Source organism: Spermophilus citellus, assembly GCF_964194105.1.
Source record: "Spermophilus citellus genome assembly, chromosome: 13".
NCBI lineage: Eukaryota > Metazoa > Chordata > Mammalia > Rodentia > Sciuridae > Spermophilus > Spermophilus citellus.
The window spans coordinates 7,707,467-7,728,430 of record NC_138193.1 but is presented as its reverse complement, the minus strand read 5'-3'; the positions used below and the strand labels follow the sequence as shown (position 1 = coordinate 7,728,430).

Genomic DNA, 20,964 nt, shown 5'->3' with positions numbered 1-20,964 from the left:
ACAGGCCTGGGAGGCACGAAGTACATCTCCTTTGAAGAACGGCAGTGGCATAACGACTGCTTCAATTGTAAGAAGTGCTCCCTGTCCCTGGTGGGGCGAGGCTTCCTCACCGAGAGGGATGACATCCTGTGCCCTGACTGTGGGAAAGACATCTGAAGGACCCATGGAGGCTACAGCTTGTGATTTCACACAAATTTATGTATTTTCTTTCTCCACCAAGCAATAGTTCTGGTTCCCACAGCCAGCTCAAGATTTTCCTCTTTCACTTTCAGTGATCTTCGTGTTTGTTTAAATCCTTTAATCCTTACGCTAGTTCAATGGAGGGAAGGAGAAAACCCTTCTGTAAACTCTAGGTGGGAAGATGGTTTGGAATTTTTGTAATCAAGTGAGACAAATCCAAGCATAAAATTCCTTTTGAACGCTATCTTTATAAATGCATCTTTCTTTCACTGCATCTTTCTTTCACTGCTATTTAATTTTTAAGTGCAATTGACAATGTCACAAACTTGAAAGTTTTCCAAACTATAAATAAGGTAAAGAAGAGTTTGTATTTGCAACTCTGTAACTTCCTGTCATCTAAAGCCTAAAAGCAAGATTATGTGATTTACAATAAAGTTAATCAGAATAAAATCTTTTGCCAGAGACAGTGTGTGAAATGATTAAATTCTGAGTTTCTGGGTCTAAGTTACACTTTATCCCATGGTCCAGTGATCACTGTATGAAGCTCAGCTTCTAATGGGCTGGGCCAGTGCTATCTGAAATGACATCATACCATCTATTTAGAAGAAGCCTTCAATCGGCACCATATTTTCCCTTACAGTCGCAAGCACTCTTTTTCTTGGAATATAATGCTTGCCCTTTGATGCAGTAACATATGCTCTGGACGAGTGGAATAGGAGGCTAATGACAGTCAAGTCAATTTTAGGGTTACTTCTACTGGGAGAGCTCTGCTTTGTTTCATTGTCCTAAACCTGCCTTCTCCACCACAAAGTGCAGGAACACAAAAGGACACAAGCAACTTGAGGCCGGAGACAACATCTTATTCATCTTCATGTTCTCAATGTCCTGGGCATTCTGGGAACCTTCAGCATTTCTGAAAAGATACAAAAGACAGAAGACAGAGACAAAGACGGAGCCAGTGTTGTAAAAATAACCCTCTGAGCTCTTTGTTCGTCGGTAATGTGTAAAATAAACTTTGATAGCACAGTACACATTTGGGAAGCATTGAGTCACTTTATGGCATACAGCATTGCACATTTAGCTTTGGAATGGTAGCATTAGTGACCTTTCATCCTTTAGTTTTCTAAGATAATGCAATGTGATAAAATGATAAGCTGTGCAACAGAAAAATCCAGGGGGTGGCAGTATTGTTAGAAATACTTGCTAAGCTGTGAAATGGGTCTTCTGGATTTACAGTTGACTTGAAGTTTTTGCTTTAAAAGAATAACTCTAAGCTGGGCATGGTGGTACACCATGCTGAGATTACAGAATCCTAACAAATTGGGAGACTGAGACTAGAGAATTGCAAATTTGAGGCCAGCCTTAGCAACTTAGCCAGGCCCTATCATAGCTTAGTGGTAGAATATTCCTGGGTTCAATCTCCCCAGCGCCTCCCCCCACACACACACACACATAGATAACTCCATCCCTCATCAATTGTAATGTCATTTTCTACCTCATAATATAAAAGTAAAAGCACTCCAGATTTCATTACAGAGCACCTTACCCACTCCTCACCATCTTACCTGATCCAAAATTAAGGGAGTTCCATTTTGAGTAAAAAGTTTCAACCGGACTAATCATCAAATAATCATTTTGAACAAAAATATTTTTAAATATTTTGGAACACTGGAGTTTGATCCAAAGCAGGCAGACATTGAAGGGAAGCGAAATCTTAGAATAAGAGAATGGTCCTGTTTTTATGGCTATAGCAGGTCCCAGTGAAACAGCTAAAACTCTGTTAGCAAATCTTTAGCCTCACAGGCTTGAGGAATCAGAGGCCAGAGTTTGGGATAAAGAGCTCCTGGAGTATGAAAGAAAAGTCCTGGGAAAAAAAGAGCCCCAAGTTCTCTGAACCTCCTACAAATTTCTGGTTATAGGCCAGACTCCAAACAGCCCTGCCAAGCGAACATACTTATTGGGTGGGACTTTAGGATTGGTGACGTGCAGAGCTCAGGTGACCCTCTTCCTGCTGTGAAATGATAGACATAAAAACCCATCACTTCTCTGAAAGTTTCCCTAAAGGCATACAACTGATAGAGAAACATGAATTCAGAGAAATCTTCTACTCTTAGCAAGCAGTGACAGTCCACAGCATTGGGGCCACACCTGGCCCTAACCCATTCCCACTCCCCAGCCTCATGTGACCAGCTCTGTGTGAGTGCAGCCAAGAAGGTAATGGCTCCCTCTGCCCCAGGAGAGACAGGCTGAGAATCCTGGGATTCGAAACGCCCTGGTCCATTCTGTTCATAATAGAGGTTCCATATTGGAAGGGGCAATCTGAAAGACCAAAGCTATCAATCTACTCACTGAGAAGGGACATTACTGCAAAGCCCAGGGTGGAAGGGAACGGGGTGGGGGTTGGGGTGTGATAAAGAGGTAGGCTCTGCTGAGGCTGGTTTCAAACTTGCAATCCTTGGTCTCAGCCTCCTGAGCCTAGGATTGTAGGTGTGCACCACCACACCTAGCTTAGCTCAGCAGCTCTGCCTGAGGAGACTGATATTTGGTACCAAGCTCTGAGAAATCTGCCTAAGGGGATTGTCAAAAGCAATACAGATTTGCTGGCCCAATTAAGTAGGGGTTGATAACTCTTTGATAGTTGTGGGAAATGTGGCAAAATGAAAGACCATCCTAAACTTTAATTATGGGTTGCCAACCTATAACAGAACATTTCTAACATTTCAGAAGGTTCCTTTGTGTTCCTTCCAAAAAGGTAACTACTAGTCTCACTTCTGTCACCATAGTTCAGTTTTGCCCATTTTGTGCACTTTTTCTGGCATATGTTCTATAATTAAAAAAAAAAAAAAAAAAAAACTTTACAAACTGTATTGCTTTACAGCCTATCAGAATTTGCTCTTTATTTCAGCATTTTAAAAGTAATTGTGACCCAGTGTCTCTGCACTTAATGCTCCTTTAAGTTTAATATTTTTCATCAAATTTGAGAATGTTTTCAGCCATGAAATTCTTAAAAATATTTTTTCTCGTCCATTTTTCTCTCCTGGCAGTTCCATTATGCCTATGTTGGTATGTTTAATGTTGTATCACATTTCTCTGAGGTTCTGTTCACTAGTCTTTGTTCTTTCTTCTCTGTTAGATTTCATCATCTGTTGTCTAACTTCACATTTTTTTTTTCCTTCTCCCAATTCATATCTACTCTTGAGCACGACTAGTGCATTTTTCATTTCAATTGGTGTACTTTTCAATTCCAGAATCCTATTTGATTCTTTTTTGTACTTTGTTATTTTGTTTGGTAATTATCACACCTCCAATTCTTTAAACATAGAACTAAAGGATTAGTTCTTTTAATACATATGTTAATGTTTGGCCAGTGTTTGGTGAGAGGTTCTACTTATTAAGCACTTTGAGTCAGTAAGACTTCTGCCTTTGCTGATGGATCCATGTGAGAATCAAAGGTGCTTTCAAGTCCACTCTGCATCCCACTCTGGTTGCTTCTTAGGTGCAGCACAGTTTATGCACAATCTTTTGGACCCTTTCAGGGGTCTTTATGAGCTAAATCCTGCCCACTACCTGTTTTCTTTAAAAAAAAAAAAAAAAATTGTATTGCCATACAGCCATGCCTTTTCATTTATGTACTGGGGGTGTGTGAATACATCAAACATATGTATTTTCACCAAGCTGTATAAGTTAATTTTTTAACTTATACCCCAATAAAATAAATCAAAATATGTATGTTGTGCTTTTTTATAGTTTCCTGTACTGGGCAGTCATTTTAAAGCTTACCTTTTTTTCCTCTATACACAGCGAGCAAACATGTTTGATCTTCCTTGATCTTCTCTTGATTACTCTCCCATATATGAAAACTTCATGAGTATGTCTCTACTGCATGTTTCTGCAGCAGGTCACACTGGGTACATTGCCTCCTTGCATGCTTAATTTTGAATTGTGTTAATCATTGCCTTCCCCCTCACCTCACCTCCCCCATCCCATGGGACTAAGAATGGAACCCAGGGCCTTATTTATATAAGTGCTCCACCACTAAACTACATCACCACCCCTGTTAAATTTTATTTTGAGACAGTCTTGCTAAGTTGCCCAGGCTGGCTTCAAACTTGCAATCCTCCTGCCTCGGCCTCCTGTGTAGCTGATTACAGGTGTATGCCACCATAGCCAGCTAATCTCTGCCTTCTTAAGATTCTCCATGGGTGTCTACTGAGACTTAGAATGAGGATGTCTTCCTGTAGTGGTGATTTTTTATTGCCTGTGCTAGCGTCTTAGACTGATGAGGGGACTGGAACTACTCCCAAGACTCTTCCTGAGACACTTACCATTCTTAGTGATGGAAATTTTTGGCTCAGATTCTATGATAGCCTGCTTTCATCCCACCTCATCTTTCTGCTTTCCTTTTTTATTCTCTTGCTACTTTCTTGTTTTTTCTTCTTCCACTTTCTTTTCATCCCTCCCTCATAGGTTTTGTTCTAATTCACTCATCCTATGTGGTACTGTCCTTTGAAGTCATACCTAGCAGGTTCTGTCTTGGAGGGCTGGACTTTCATTTCTCTCTCCCTTATAGTTTGGACAAAGAATCAAAGAAAATGGCCTACTCTTGTGTTCTGGCTTTCTCTTAGGTTTTGCCTATAAGATCTTTGGTGCTTTTAAGATTTAAATATATACATATTTTTTTTCTAGTATAATTGATCCTTACATTTAAGAAGTCAGAGCAAGGCTTTTACTCTGTTTAACATATGAAAAACTTAACTATAAACATTGTACTAGTTACTTCCTGTTACACATTCTACAATTTTAAGATTTACATTGATTTTTCTCAATCTCAGCTTCTTAAACTATAATTTAAATCTAAACGATATTATACAATAAGTTATATACTTAAAGTTAGATACTGTAAAGTTCTTAAGAGCTAGTCTAACTTCAACCAAAACTGTGAGAATCCAGTCATTGAAAAGCTGAAGAAACACTTTAACCATCACTCCACATGGACTGTGACCATGGAAAGAAGCTCAGTACATGTGTCTGCTGTGTTGTCATGTGCCCTGGAACTACACTAGTTACTAATCTCTCAACACTGTCCCATAGTGAAAGCTTCACCTCTGCAAAAGAACTCAATGTTATTAGTAGAGCATAATCTTAAAGATAGCACCGAAATCCCTGTCATCACACAGACGGAGCCCAGGCTATATGCTGAACACATCATTGACTTGCCATAGCTAGACCCAATTCAAAATGTCAGCATAGGGCTGCCCTTGAGAAATAGGCCCAGAAAAATTCCCTAACTCCCTTGGAAAAAAAAAAAAATTTTTTAATTAACTATACCAAAGCAGAATAAAAATGGCATTAACTGGGTTGGGGTTGTGGGCTCAGCAGTGGAGTGCTCGCCTAGCACATGCAAGGCGCTGGGTTCAATCCTGAGCACCACATAAAAATCAATCAATCAATAAAATAAAGATATTGTGTCCAATTACAACTAAAAAATATTTAAAAATGGTATTAACTGATATATCAATTAATCACATTGCTTTACAAATTTAAAATATGCAAAATGTGTAATCCTCCATTATCTCTAGTGACGCTCATTCAGACTTGAGGACACTTTTCATTGTTTGCTTGGCTATTAAATGACAAACTTAAGGGTCTTAGGGATAAGCATAAGGTAAATCCTATAAGAAAGAAATAAGAAACAGAGTGAAACCCAACTGCTTGACAAAGGAGGAAATGAAGCCCCAAAAAGAATAAAGCTTACTCAGCTGCAGAGAGGCCAACATGTTAGAAACCAGGTTTGATTCCTAGTCACTGTGCTCTAAAACATGAATTATTTTCTACAAAGATCATTATGATGCAAATTCTATCTCCGAATACACATGCAATCTTCTTAAACACTGAGAAGGAAATGTCCAGATAATGTACATTCCTAAATGTGCATAAACTATGAAACCAAACTTTTAGTTTAAAAAATACTAGATAATAATGGAATTTACAAAATAAACAAACAAAAAAAAAGTGACTTCATTCCTGACATCTATAGGCCATAGTCTGTAAAAGCATTTAAACAACTAGACACATATGAATAAAATTATCTCCCAGGTTACAGGAATCTTCTAAAAGAAAAATCCATTAGTTTTGTTTTTGGTTGGTTTCTCCAGGCTTTAAGGAATTAAAGAACACATACAAAATATATTTAAAAATATAACTAAAACATTATTTCATATTGCAGAGACTGCTGAGATTTTAATTATTAAATGTTCTTTGGATTTCTTCTCAAATGATTGTTTGGACTGAAATCAATTGGAACTGATAAAAACATGGTCCTTGAGAACAGGGACCCTGTCTTATTTACTGAAACACCTTATCTAGAGCCTGAACAGAGAAGACATTATTGTTGAATGGATGTTTGTCCAGGAATTTTTTTAAGAAACTGGAGAAAAGTTAATTTAGATTTGTCTTTTTAATTAAAATGTTAAAACTGCAAAACTCTCTTTTAAATAATATAACTTTTTAACCCTGGAAATGAGAGATATATCTGAGACTGGAAGCAAAAGGAATTATATATAATTAATGATCTAACTGATAAAATTTTCTCAACTATTTTAGGCTAGCAACTTTTTAGCTGCTAAAATGTATACTGGAATTGAACAGTTAAGTCAATGGATGGTGGTTGGTGAGAGTCATCTTCCTCACTGTTGGAGTGGGAGACCCAGACATCAATATGAACTTATATTTGACTTACTACAGCCAGACAGGGCTAGAGTTTAAATCTGGACTGTTCCCAAAAAGCCCATGTATTAAAGGTTTTGACCCCCAGCAAGGCGCTATTAAGAGATGGTGGAACCTTAAAGAGATGCCTAGTAGGAGATTCTAGGTCACTGGAGGCATGCCTTCAAAGGGGACTGTGGAACACTAGTCTCTTTGCTTCCTCTATGAGGTAAGCAGTTTCACCACATACTCTTGCCAAGATGTGCTGCTCTGCCACAAGCCCCAAAGTAACAGGGCCAACTGTTGCTGTCAGTTGAGAAAGCCTAGAAGCAATGGTACCCCAATAGCAATGAGAACATCTAGTGCCCAGAACTTGGTTTTTAACCAAAGATGAACCAAGTCTCCTTAGAGAAGTGGCTGATCCTAAGACTTGGGCAAAAAGTAAACAAAATGAACCTACTACACTCTACAGTGCCAAAAAGTAAGGATGTGCTCAAAAGAAAACATTGAGGCAAAGGGAGCAGGAGCTAACTTGAAAGAGCTTTTAATGGCAAATGCTACAACAATTTGAGGGGGGAAAAAAGCATTAAATAAACAAATGTATAAAGTTAGTTTCCATGAGTCCATACATAATCAAATATACTTGATACTGGAACAAAGTACAGCTTAACTCCCTACTCCTTAAGTGAGGTCCTCTCAAAGAGCACAATAAGAAAAAGGAGAACAGGAAAGTCTTAGTGGAGAAACCTGATGAACACTACTTAAACTTTAAAACATTATGCTTCTGGTATGTAGCCTCAAAATAATGTGATGAAAACAGCACTTCACCTCCGTGTCTTCACCCCAAACCCACAGCCCCAATTTAATCATTAGAAGAACATAGACAAATCCCAGTTGAGGGACATGAGAAACTACCTGACCAGTATTCCTCAAAACTGTCAAGGTCAACAAAAGCAACAAAAGTCTGAGGAATTGTCACAGCCAAGAGGAGTCTAAGGGTACTTGATGACTAAGTGGTATTATGGGGAGAATCCTGAACAGAAATTGGATACTAGGTAAAAACTAAGGAAATTTGAACAAAGTATAGAGTTTAGTTGATTTTAATTCCTTTTGACAAATAATCCATACTATGTTAATATAAAAACTGGGTTTGAGATATAGAAAAACTCCTAGGAAGTTTATTATTAAAAAAGTTAAAGAATTATAAAGCAAGGCAGTATGGACATAATAGAAGTTATAGGTGTAGTGTTTTTATATTTTTAAAAAATATTGTCTTCTATAACTGGTAGATATTTTTCAGTTTCTTAAAGGTTTAACTATGAGTCAAACAAATATCAATATTTTAGTTCAAACTACCACAAAGACCAAAAAAAAAAAAAAAAAACTTCATAGGAGGAAAAAAAGATTTTTATTTGCTTATTAGGCTCATTAGACTTACTTTTTAAAAATGAAACTGAATAGTTTAGTTAAATCTGAGCCGTTAACAGCTGCCAATTGCTCTTAGACTTAAATTCAAAGTACTCACCATGGATGGCCATGTAAGTGTCTACATAACGTGGCTTCCACCTGACTTCTCCAACTTCAGTTAATACCATCCTTCCCTGTTTTCACTGACTTGGGCCACACCAGTCTTTGTTTCGAAAAATCTATTCAGGGCTTCCACATCTTGTCTGGTCTGGTATCTGTCACCTACCCACTGAGCAGCAAATTACCCTCGACACTTAACTGGCTTGATCTTCGTTTGACTTACCCCTGACTCCGTGAATCATCAGAGGCTGATCTCACCTGGACAGTGAGGCGCCAGTCAACTTGCAGCTAGACTGGAGACTGGTGACTAGTGCTCACATGTCTGGTGGTTAGTGCTGGCTGTTGGCTGGGCCACATATTTCTAGTTGGGCAAGCCCGGGCTTTTTCACCTAGTTGCAGCAGGGGTCCAAATGTGAAAGTATGAGTACTCATTTGACCAAAGAAAGTTATGGCCTGTCCATACACAAGTGGTAGGAAATAGACTCCACCTTTGAAAGGAGGAATGGAACAAAGCAGGATATGCAACCATCTAAAACTGACCACGTGAAGGATGCTTTTCCTGAAAGTTTCCATAGCTGTCCCTCAGCCATTCTCCCCTTAATGTGTCTTCTCCTCCAAGAAACCTTTTCTAACCACAATATTTACAGCAGCTCCTCACCCTACCTTCCTTAACCCTCGCCATTTCATGGCCCTGTTTTATTATTTTCTTTCCATCATTACAATTATCCATTATTTCACTGTTCACTTGTTTGCTTTCTCCATGAGAGCAGAAACTTAAATCTGCCTTGTTCACTGCTAATATCTTGAACAGTAGGCACTTAAAATATGTAGGCAATTCACATTTTTATTTTTTATTCTACTAAAAGATAATCAAATTATTAAAAATTATAAGAGTATAGCACTTCAGTTAGTAAACTGCACTTAATAATAATAAATGGATTTTGTTTCTTCAGTCCATACAAAAGAATGAAAGATCTACTTTTTAAGACCCAAAACAGAAAATTACCTGAGATTTTTCCAAGTTTCTTTAGAGCTTTAGTCTTCATATGTAACAACACTGATACCAGTTTAATAGTCAGTGGTTTTCATTTTTTAGGTCACCACAACACAATCTCTCTTACTTGAATCTCTGGTTTGCCCCATTTTGACAGGAAAACTTATTACATGGGAAGGTTTGGGGACTTCTGTCTTTCTCTTTCAGGGCATAGTGGCAATCAACACATCAGTCTCTACAGCACCATGATATCCCCCAAAACCTGACTACTCTAAGCTTCCACTTAGAGAAGGTTATACAATAAAAAAAACAACACTTTCCATTTAGTTTACTCAATGAAGATGAGTCATTATTTTTTCATTTTATTTTTTATGAATGACAGATCTACTCAAGATAGTTTTACTCAGTTTATTTAAATAATAAGGCTACTTAAAAGACTTTTTACATACAAAAATGTACATAACAAGGTCAAACTTTTCTGTACTGAATTACAAAACTTGCACAAGCATTTAATAAAAGAGCACACTTAAAAACATTTTGACCATTTGGTAGCCTCTAAAAATTACTGAAGTTCCACAGTAGTAAATAGAGGAAGCTCTTACATACATATATGATTTACTCTACTGGCAGTTTTACTTAATGTAAGTTTTTTAAAAGTCATTGCTATTGAATGAGTCTCTAGATCAGTTTTAGAATTGTCTCTCAAAACTTAAGTCAATCAAAATATTATTTCAAATAAAAATTTCAATTCTGAAGAATTTTAACACTAGCAAATATAGCCTCATAGTAGTAGTAGCAAACCAACTTTCCAAGGCGCCTGGTAGCTGTCTAGATTAATAAGGCTAGTTTGGAAAACTGTAGTGCCTTTACAGCCACTAGGAAGCAAGTTAGTGCCCTGGAGCTGCAGGGTCTCGAGACTGCAGAATTCACATGCAGTCTATGATCCCTGTGCAAAAGGACTGGGGTCAGCCTATCTTTGCCCCTTAGTGAACAGGTAGGGCTAAGCAATATGACTTGCAAAATAAGCCTAAAGCTTAGGATCTCAGAAAGGACATGAATGGAAGAAAGAAACCATTTGGGACAGAAGAGAAGAAGAAAACAGGGAACAAAATGAGAGAGGGGGAAAAAAACAGCAAGGCCACCTGCTGATGGCAGAAGTGGTGCCTCTTGCCATACCTCACAAGGCACCCATTGACTCCAATGCCATTAGTTTGCCTAACCCAACAATAAAATCTGGCTTTGTTGGAATACAGAATCAAAAGCAACACTATCAACCCACCATAGCAAGTAAAAATTATTCTAAAGTTGTACACCATTCAAATCAAGTCCTCCTAAACTGTTAAGCAAACCAAAACATCACTTCAAAATTAGACTCCCAGTGCTGCTGGCTCCTGATTCCCAGCATTCGGCAAGCTTTGTTATGTGGAGAAAGTCATTTTGAGACAAGCTCTATCCATATACCTTCAGATGGCACAGCGCTCTAAGATGGTGGGAGTATGTAATACACAGGGCATGGTTTAGCACTTCACCTTTCAAACTCAAAATAGCTCAATAATATGCTGCTATATGAGCACTGATTCTGAATGTTCATAATATAAACTTCAATTTGAAGCAACAATGTTACACAGTTCAGCTGTTATTACCAACCTACTCTGTAAGTTAAATATACAAATTAAAAATTAATTTCACTGAGTAACTAAAAAAAAAGTTCCCACTGACTTAAAATCGTCAAATGGCTAACTCTCTTAACTAAGAGAGAAATACAGGTGGAGGCAGAGGGGACAACTGAATAGAAAATATAATTTGTCATTCTACCCTAAAATCTGTACTTTAAATCTCCCTTAATATATATTTACGCATAGGATCACAGTTCCCAATAATATATATATGTATGTATATGTATATATCAGCCCTGCAGATAATAATATATTTAAAAATTTACTGTAACATCAACAATTTATGCCACACTTAGTACATATCAATTTTGTCTTACACGTACAGATTTGCAGTCTGGAGTAAAGGCAGAATGGTTAAAACTATAGAATTAAAGTCTTAGTACAGTACTTACCTGCAAGGCTGAATTAGTTTTTTTGTAAGGCTATTTAATAGCTGAACTAAAATGCTTGGTTTAACAAATCAAGAGAAATGAGGCTCCTCTAAAAGCATATTGAAAAAGGTAAACCCCAATTTGAAGATCAATCATACAAGGAAAAAAAGTGCAAAGTAACCTTTGCTCTTGGTTAGAAATATATAGCAAAAAAGTAGACACTTGAATCCATGAACATGACATAAACCTATTTTCTCACTGACTTCCATTACACAATTGGAGTGATACTACTCAAACAAAAATTAAAAACAAAAAACAACAACAAAAGAAACTTGTAGATGATTCTGCATGGGATAGCCATATTATACTACATGCAGCCCATCCAGCTACGAGCCCATTTTTCCTGGGCTGCACTCTACAGTGAATTCTGCAGTCAATAGCCCCTACACTGCCTACTCCAGAGCACACTGATTTTTTTTCCCCCCGCTTACTGCCATACTTTCTGGACTCTCCTAAGTTCTAGAATTTTATGCCCCTCCCTATTCTCTAAACATTTTCCCATCAAGTACCACCTCTAACATGATTATTCAGCCTACAGATTTTTAAATGAACTTAATTTTAAAAAGATTAAGCTCCCAGGAGGAAGTAATGGCTGAACTCACAGAGATCACTGACTAATTATGAAAAGAGTAGGCAGGACTGTTGCATGACAAGAACATTCTAAGGGATGGACCGACCAGTCAGCTTAATAATCAATCAATTCTATTATGCTTCAAGGGAAGAAGCAATAGCAAGTACTGACTTCCCTTTTGTTTTTTATGGGAAGAAGCAATGTAACAACTGAAGAACAGCTATTTTATTTGTATATATGAAATAGTTTCCAACAGTACTACCAAGTTTCTTTTCTTAGTGAATCCTTGAGGACAAGTGTGGTAATATTTACTAAAATACTGTAATGAATTGTTATATGCTTCAGCTTGGGAAAAGAAATTAATAAAAATGATAAATCAATATATGAATTAAAAAAAAATCCTCAAATGTCCCCAAAGACTCTTAAAGAGACTAATGAGAACAATTTTTAAAAGTCATTAGATGCTTTGTGCCAGATTTGCAGCTAATAATCTGACCAGGGTCAACATAAATGACACATATTAAGCCATTATTTTAAAAAAGAAATTCTTTCATAATCAGGATATGAAAGACAAATTTTAAAAAGGAAGGAAGGGATAGAAGGTGAGAAAGAATGACTATTTTTTTTAACCTGTTTTGAACCTCTTAGGAAAATTCCATAATAATCAGGATTTTTGTAAATAGTGTCAATATATGTGAACTTGTTTGAAAAACTACAATTACAGTTATATTTACATTTTTGGAAACTTCCCTTCACGGCCATGTAACATGTTGTATCTTCCTCTTCGTTTCTGGGGGCTTCAGGTTATTCTAAAAAGACATGAACAGAAACCAATTGATACCTACAGAAATGTCTCAGAACAGCTAAAGAAACACGAAAGTACCAAGGGTTATTAAGGTACTAATGGAAAGTCGCTGCTGCCATCTGGTGGGAATGTAGCTCAAGACATTAGGAAAAAAAAAAAAAAGACATTAGGAAAAAATAGGTCTCCAAGACTATGGTTTTCCAATGTTTGCACATCAGAATAACCAAGAGCACTTAAAAATATGCCTAAGTATGATCCTTATCACAAAACCAATGAATCCATAAAGGTAGAGATGAGGCTCTCACTTCTTTCGTTTTTTTGGTAGCTCCTTAGGCGATCCCAATAAGGCAGAGCTGAGAACCACTGACAGCTAGTCCAGACCCACTTCCTCCTTGCCTAGCCAATGTCCTCCCCAACTTCAGAGTTCAAAAGCAGTGGGAAACATGAATAATTCAAGAAAACATTTATCATTTAAAGCTATCTCATACCTCTGAAAGAAGAAAATTCCTTTGGATAAGAGCCTGGGGAAAAAAAAATCCTCAAGGCTCACTCCTTACTGCAGGATTTACTCTTCCAATTCTCACCCCACACCCTCCTCCTCTCCCACAAATGTGGGTAAATAAGTAAGGAAGCAGCTTGGTGTCCTAAGCGTGGGCCTTGGGATCAAGCAGACCTGGGGTCAAATTGCAGTTTGCCCACTTTCTAACTCTGGAACCCTGGACAAGTTTATTTAAATTCTCTAAACTTCTGTATCCTTGACTGTGAAAAGGGGATAACAACAGTGCTTACTTCACGGGATTGCTGATAAGATTCAATGAATAAGTAAATGCTGGTTAAGTAACTTTCTTTTTCCAGGGTCTATATTTCAGAATGTCTAAACTATTCTTGAGTTTCAATCCCTCTGACATTAGAAGATGATAATAAAGCCAAAGTATACCACAGGAATAATAGCTATAAAACTGCTAGGTGTTTAAAGATAAAATCACTTTTCTGAGGAGTCTAAGGAAAGACAATGAGAGCACACATGACAGATTCTCCCACACTTCCTAACTGTCCAAAGTTAGATACACTTGAGGGGTAGGGAAAACCATTAGAAATAAAGAGATTCTTGTGTGATTTCAAGGTAAGTACAAACAGACCTGAGGTCAGGGTCCAAATGCTATTTAACAAATAAATTACTTAGCATTCTGAGCTTTACTAATAAAGGAGTACTCTCTCCTTTTAGTTCCAAGACAGTGAAAAAACTGATGAGAAAAACCTACAAAAAGTGCCTAATGCTCTCCATATATACCTTTTAAACAAATAAATTGAAGGAACCTTTAAAAATACTAGATTTAAAAATAAGGCATATAATAATAACTTTAAAAAATAACAATGGATTTTAAAACTCCCGGGTTCCAACATATAAGTGATGAGATAGGAAAATTCGACAGGAGATAAAGGGTTCAAGAGGATCAAGCAGCATCAGTGGGCTAGTCAGGCTATAAAGGAACTGCTCAGGCTTTGGTCACACCCCTTACTGACACAGAAACCACCCCATACTTACTGCAGCCTCTGTTTCTTCTTTAGGAGCAGCTCGCTTTAACTTCACAGGAGTAGTTCCAACAGGGGACAAAGGTGGTGACTTCATAGTGCCTGAAGGACTGTTTCTATGCATTAAGTCATGGTTCTGTTTAGTGTCATTATTATTGTGTTCCGATTTATCGTTCATAGGCAAATTGGAAGACAAAATTAGGGGTGAAACACTTGAAGAGGAATTTGATAATTTTCGAAAGGCATGACTGGCAAAGCTTGCCTGAGGCGGAGGCTTGAGTCGATCATTGTCTCCATTCTCTGTCTTTCTTACTTTTATGCTTGTACTTGTTGAGCTTCCATCAAATACAATGAGAGGCCTTTTCCTTAACCCATCTACAGTGCTACTCCTGAAATCAAAGAGAAGCGCTTTTGAAAAATACTATGTGGGATGGCAAACCAGTTCACTGGAATTCAAAGTTAAAAATAAATAAATAAATAACCAACAAGACTACTGATAAGATAAATGTATGTGGAACTACTGGAAATGAAATTTTGTATTCACTCTAAAAAATAATTTTATAGTGCTCTGTTTTAAAGCATTAAGAATTTCAAGAAATTCAGTTAGATTTAACAAATACAAAAGATGCAGCTATTTTTAAAACAACAATTAAACATCTAACACTAGCCCTTAAAACAGAATTTACAAACAAATTACTGACAAAGTTATATTGACCACATAACTGCAATGCTATTACTTCAAAAGCTATATGAAGACTACCACAATGGCACCCCACAAACAATGAAGAACATTCTTATTCCTGTTACTAAGCCTGTAGGGCCATAGTAATATTTGTACAACTTTAATCATAAGCTTTGGCAAGAGTCTTCATGTTTTGCTTTTCAAAATCTAATTTATATTTTATTTTATTAAACATTTTAGACCTTTATTTTATTTTATGTGGTGCTGAGAATCAAACCCAGGGCCTCACACATGCTAGGCAAGTGCTCTACTGCTGAGCCACAACCCCAGCCCTCTAATTTACATTTTAATAGTAAAGGTAAATGCACTTATTTAACTCGCATTATATAGCAGATTTATTTAAAAAACAAAAAAACCTTAAATATGTTAAACGAAATTGAGCAGTGAGTTACCAGCAAAACTCTTTAACTTCCCCAAAGTGCTATCCAAGGATCAACAACATGAGTGCCATCTTGGGAGCTTATAAGAAACACAGAATCCAGGGACTCACACTGAACTACTGAATAGGTCTTAAAATCAGTATTTTAATGAGATTTCTAGGTAAATGGCCACTCACCAATCCTTAGGTCACCATTTAGTTTCATTTTGTAGATGATGAAAAAATAAGTTCAGTGTTTGCTCAATGCCATTATAGAAAAGAAAGAGAGGGAGAGCAGGATTCATCAGCATTGGGGCATTCAATCTAAGATTCAAGGGGCACACTGAAGTTGGAGAAGCTTGGCACCAGGGAGCTAGTTCTAGCTGTGCGTGACCTTAGGATGCCATAGTACTTCTCTGTATCTCTGTCAAGGGCCACATGTATGCTGCTTGACATTGCAAGATCTCTTAGAGCTTTCCAATTTCAATGCTTGCTGAGTCAAGAATGACTATAAATTTTAAGATAGAGCCAAAGATCATTTCCAAAATGACACTGCAGGATTATCATGTGTTGCTTTGAAGGGAAGTGTAACCAATGTTTACTAGGACAATGTGCCTGTAAGAGCTGATGAAGCAGAAAATACTGTCTCAATATCAAGTAAAAAAAGAAAAAAGCAAATTAAAAGGTATATGCCATGTAACCCATAGCTGGCAGAAGCTAACACTAGTGCAACTTGTACTTAATGTAATCATCAAGCTAACATGATGCTTAATCTGAACTAGTTCCTGATCAAAGTTGAGACTGTATGTACATTTATTTATGTATTTATTTACAATTAGGTAGAGGAGATTGAACTCAAGGCCTTGCACATTGAGTTGCACATTGAGTCAGGCCACTGAGCTACACCCCAAGTCCTTACATGCAGTTATTTTTCAAAATGACTATGAGCATATGTGTCCTTCAAGTATTCTCATGCTTGGGGAATAATCTCAATCATGAGTTTTTCTTGGCAATCAGATTAAAACCACTAATCAACTCAGAGCTACATATTCCTTCTTACCCCAGCCCTCCTACTCTGTCATCTCCCACTGCATCACCCATGACAATAATATAACAATAACACCCACTGGTGATAACACAGTCACAGGGGAAGATCATTTGGGGATCTTAGAACACTTTGTTCACATTAAGTAGCCACTGATGTTGGTCACTCAAATGTAATTTTCTTTAAAAGGGGGAAAGTCATTGGCTTGTGAATTTCATAATTTTTTTTTCCTGAAATTTAAAAACCTTAAACAATGTACCAGAAATGAGATGGCACTCTTTGCTTCTACATTGTTCAAAGACCTTAGGATATTACTTGACTGGCCTTTTTTGCTCAAAATTTAGAAATCCTGTTGGTTCTACCTCCTAAATACATTCAGATCCTAGCCTACCCAATCACTATCTTAGTTAAAGCTACTGCCATTGTTAAAATTACAGTGCAGATTCCTAATTGATTTGGCAACTTCTACCCCTATAACTGCTCCATCTTAAATCACTTCACAGTATAGCAGCCAGAGTGGTCTGGTTAAAATGTCATCTGATAGGGTTATCCCTGTCACTGGCTCAAAATCCTATAGTGGTTTCTCATCTCTGAGTAAAGTCAAGTCTTATAAGTTTTCCATGATTTGACAATCTTCCCCGTCGTCACTAATACATCTCTTGCCTCCTACTCTCTCTGCTCCAGGCTGATGGACACTTTACTGCTCCTGGACACATTTTCAATGCAGGGTCTTATATTCTGCTGGAATGCTAGCTTGCTCCATACTTCCTACTGAAATGTCATTTCTCAGTAAGGTTGCTCCTGGCCACTTTGCCAAAAATTACAATTCCTCTTCCTGTTTTACCTTTCTCCTTAGGATGTGTCACTATGTAACATACCACACACTAAACTTTTATTATTATGTTTCTCCCAATTGATATGTGGGTAGGGAATTTTATGTTTTACTCACTGCTACAAAGCACAGTGCCTGGTGTTCAATGAATTGTTGTTATTCAATATTTATTTATCTATGAAATAGATTTTTTTAAAAAACTTCAAGTTTACCTGAGGTAAAACCAAAATTGTTTAGGTATATAAGATAAAGCGAAAACCAGAACCACTAAAAAAGTACCTTTTTGTCTCATTTTTTATCTCATGTTGTTCTCTTTTCTTTTCCATCATTTTCCCCCATCTATTCTTTGGCAATTCCCTCTGAGGCAACGGTATGGCATGCTGAACATAAAGATCAGTAAGATTGTCTTTGTTTACTCTTATGTCATTTTCAACAGTTATGTTCTTCTGTGGAAAAGGAAACAAAAGTAATTTCAAAACATCTTTCATTTTAATAAGTAACTTACTAATATGGCAAAACATTATTTCTTAAATAACAAATTACAAAACCATTTTCAGAATGACATACTAACTGCAAAGTCCCATAAGTTTCTTCTAGAGGTGATACTATTGATAGGTTAAGCCCTGGAAATATTAGGTTCAGCCTTATCTGAAAAACAATGGTCACATGTCCACAGTGTGACATGGACTGCTGCCCACAACTCCAGCCCAAACTCCAGGCATCAAGATCATTTCCAGAACATCATCTTAATCTATAAAAGGGACTGAAAATGAGGAACTTCCTGGGGGAAACAGATAAAAGAAAGCTAATGATTTCCACATTTTTGTCAATAAACTAACCTGAATGTTATTATTATGATCTTCAGATGGGTGAGATGGAGGCCCCTCACCCTGTTATTTTTCACATTTCTCTGTTGTAGTGTTTTTGTTGTTGTTCTGAAGATTGAACTCAGGGCCTAGCACATGTTACTCAGTCCCTATAGTACTTGTTTAATTGAGGTTAACTACGAAGACTTAATATAGCAGTGCAGAAGGAAACTACATTCCCTTCACTGATGACAGTAGCCGTATATCAAGTAGCTTACAGTCAATGCTCAACCATCCCTATCTAAATAATCTCATTCTCCCTCACTTTTCAATTTGTCCTTGACATCAAGGAAAACTTACAGCATAAGCAAAGGAATAGTTGTGAAGACAATGTCGATTTAAGAAGGAAAAATGAGAATGAAAATAAGATAATTAGTTCTTCAACTTCAATTCAGAAAGGCTGGAAAACATCTGTTTTGTAAAACCTGACAAAACAAGTCAATATGGTATAATGAACTTATTTTTTTAAAAAAATTAAAAGCACAATTTTACTTCTTTCCCTTGTATAGTGACCTACTGCAATTTTAACTCTGCATTCGCTTAGAAGTGGGGGAAAGTCTGGTGATTCTCTTGGACAACATGTCCAGAGGCTTTATAGGCTTTGGGAAACACTGCCTATGGACAATGATTCTCAAAGTGCAGTCCTTGGACCGGAAGGAAGAAAGAATGCAAAATTTCAGGCCACATCTCAAACCTAATGAAAGTGAGACTGAATGGAGCTCAGCAATGTGTGTATTAAACCTTTGGATGATTCTGATGTACTTAGAAGTTTGAAAACCACAGGTAAAAGGTCATTTCACCCCAAAATGTGTTTACCAGGAGAACTTGAGGCAACTAGACAAAATTAGGAGACTAAGGAAAATCCATGTGGAAAAACAACAAAAAACCACATAAATCTCTAAGGAAACTTTCAGTAATCCTCACTTTAAATAAATCGAGTCACTTTTTAAGATTTTTTTCTTTCCGCCTATCAGAAGCCACAGCAGCCCAAAAGGAGTCAAGTACTGCAGGGAGATCCGGGAGTCTTGAATTCTCCTGCCAACTGTACTGCTTACAGAGAGTGGGACCTTAAATAAACCACTTCATCTCTTGGGGGCTATTTCAGCCTTCTGAAACGAGATGAGACGGTGTGCAAAGGAACGATTTCTCGGATGCTTTCCAGTTCCGAGATTTCACCCTCCGCTTCTCTTCGCTTTCACTCAGGCCGCGGGGTACCTGCGACTCCTCCCTCCGAGCCTTTGTGGCTCCTGGCAGATAAGTTCTATTTCTTAGGAACTCCTGATACTCTAGAGCCGTCTTTTTTCCCGGATGGGGGCGAGGGAAGACCTGTCTGGTCTGTGTGCACTGAGAGTGGCCCAAACCCCACCGGAGGAGCGACCGCTGCGGGAAGGCCCGCCGTCACCGGGGCTGCTTGGGGCAAGCTCAGCCGCGAGCCTCTCCCGGGCAGGCCCACCCACCCGCCCGTCCTCCGCCCCGCGCGGCCGACCTGCTCCAAGGTAAGGAGGAGAAACTCCTGGGATAATAGCTCCGGGTGCAGCAGCAGCTCCGAGTCCGTGCCGCTGCGGCCGCCCACATCCCCCGCCATCGTCGTCGCCAGGAGACCCCTGGCCGGCTACCCACAAGGCTCCGCGAGAGAAGCGTCCCGGAAGTGACGTGTAGGGGGCGGAGACTTGCGCTGGTCGTCACTCTGACTGCGTCGGGAGCCCGCCACTACCTACGCTGACAGGTAGGGTGTGGGGCCTGTCGCCTCCCGGCAGAAGCTCCCGGGAAACCGGGCAGAGAAACAAATGGCACGTCGAGTCTTGCAGGAAGCTGGGGGGAAGCGAAGTTCACCGAGCCGGACACGATTGGTTGCGCCTCCCGTGACGTCCGGTGGCCGAGGCTAAAGGGATTCTCAAGGAATCGGGCCGAGAGGGCAAATATACCGTGCCCCACATACAACACGTCCGAAGTTTTGTTTTTTTCCTTTTTTTAAAAATTCAACTTCTTGCCATTTGTCTCTTAATAGTCCTCTAAACAATGTTAGTCCAATAATGCCGGATACTAGTTCATTGATTCCCTGTAACCCCAGCGCCTCGGATTTAATAAGCCCTCAAGTGTTTGATAATCTGAATTAACCAGCGCTGAGAATAATAACCCGCTGAGAAGCGCCGGTAGTGGCAACCCAACGTTTGTTTACTAGGTGCCTGCTGTTGCATTTTACATGGATTATCCAAATCCTCTACAGTCTTGTGAGGCATGTATTTCTAAATGGCCTTTTCTTAAAAAATTTCAGGCGAGGAAACTGAGGCACAGAAAGGATAATTTGCGGGCTGGGTTGTGGCTCAGTGGTAGAGCGCTTGCCTAGCACGTGTGAGGTACTGGGTTCGATCCTCCAGCACCACATTTAAAAAAAAAAAATGAAGTTGTGTCCACGCACAACTCAAATATATATATATTTTTCTTAGAGGATAATTTGCTCAAGATCACAGACTGAGCATGCAGCAAGACTAAGATTAAAGTAAATTTCCTCTACACTTAACTATAATGAAGTAACAGTTTTTAGTTTAAACGGATTATATATGTCAAATATGGTCTAATTAATTGACTAAAAACTCTCCCAATATATGCACATTTATGACTTAACATTTGCAAACATGTTCTGAGTACTTACTTGCATCCTCTTTGATGTATCATTTTATTGGAAATTTTTCTTGCAC

The 20,964-nt window shown here is 38.2% G+C and overlaps 2 protein-coding genes across 7 annotated transcripts in view; one reads left to right on the top strand and one right to left on the bottom strand.

Moving 5' to 3' along the window:
• The window catches only part of FHL2 (four and a half LIM domains 2), a 70,872-nt gene extending 70,230 nt beyond the window's left edge, over nt 1–642 (top strand). For all 4 annotated transcript variants that reach the window (XM_081264134.1, XM_081264135.1, XM_081264133.1 and 1 more), the window contains exon 6: nt 5–642. In XM_081264134.1, coding sequence (XP_081120260.1) covers nt 5–156 — 152 coding nt within the window. In that variant the 3' untranslated portion in view covers nt 157–642. The remainder of the gene's footprint in view (nt 1–4) is intronic.
• Nucleotides 643–785: 143 nt separating this feature from the next.
• LOC308632237 (ashwin) lies at nt 786–19,909 on the bottom strand. 3 transcript variants are annotated; one of them, XM_081264139.1, is made up of 5 exons: nt 19,752–19,909; nt 17,679–17,845; nt 14,436–14,811; nt 12,819–12,893; nt 786–1,093 (listed from the first exon to the last, which is right to left on the bottom strand). In XM_081264139.1, exons 1-4 carry the CDS (start codon nt 19,848–19,850, stop codon nt 12,837–12,839), a joined length of 699 nt encoding a protein of 232 aa, XP_081120265.1. In that variant the 5' UTR covers nt 19,851–19,909; the 3' UTR covers nt 786–1,093; nt 12,819–12,836. The 3 variants fall into 3 exon arrangements, with proteins under 3 accessions (XP_081120265.1, XP_081120266.1, XP_081120264.1); XM_081264140.1 differs by lacking the exon at nt 786–1,093 and adding an exon at nt 3,762–10,886; XM_081264138.1 differs by lacking the exon at nt 786–1,093 and having other exon boundaries at nt 3,762–12,893.
• Nucleotides 19,910–20,964: the final 1,055 nt, after the last annotated feature.

What these genes read in the sequence shown, in the direction of transcription:
- LOC308632237 (XM_081264139.1), bottom strand. Translation starts at nt 19,850, where the DNA reads ATGGCGGGGGATGTGGGCGGCCGCAGCGGCACGGACTCGGAGCTGCTG. An exon ending in TCCTCCTTACCTTGGAGCAG is followed by an intron (nt 17,846 to 19,751) that starts GTCGGCCGCGCG and finishes CCTTTTCCACAG; the next exon opens with AAGAACATAACTGTTGAAAA. An exon ending in ATAAAAAATGAGACAAAAAG is followed by an intron (nt 14,812 to 17,678) that starts GTACTTTTTTAG and finishes CTTTGATTTCAG; the next exon opens with GAGTAGCACTGTAGATGGGT.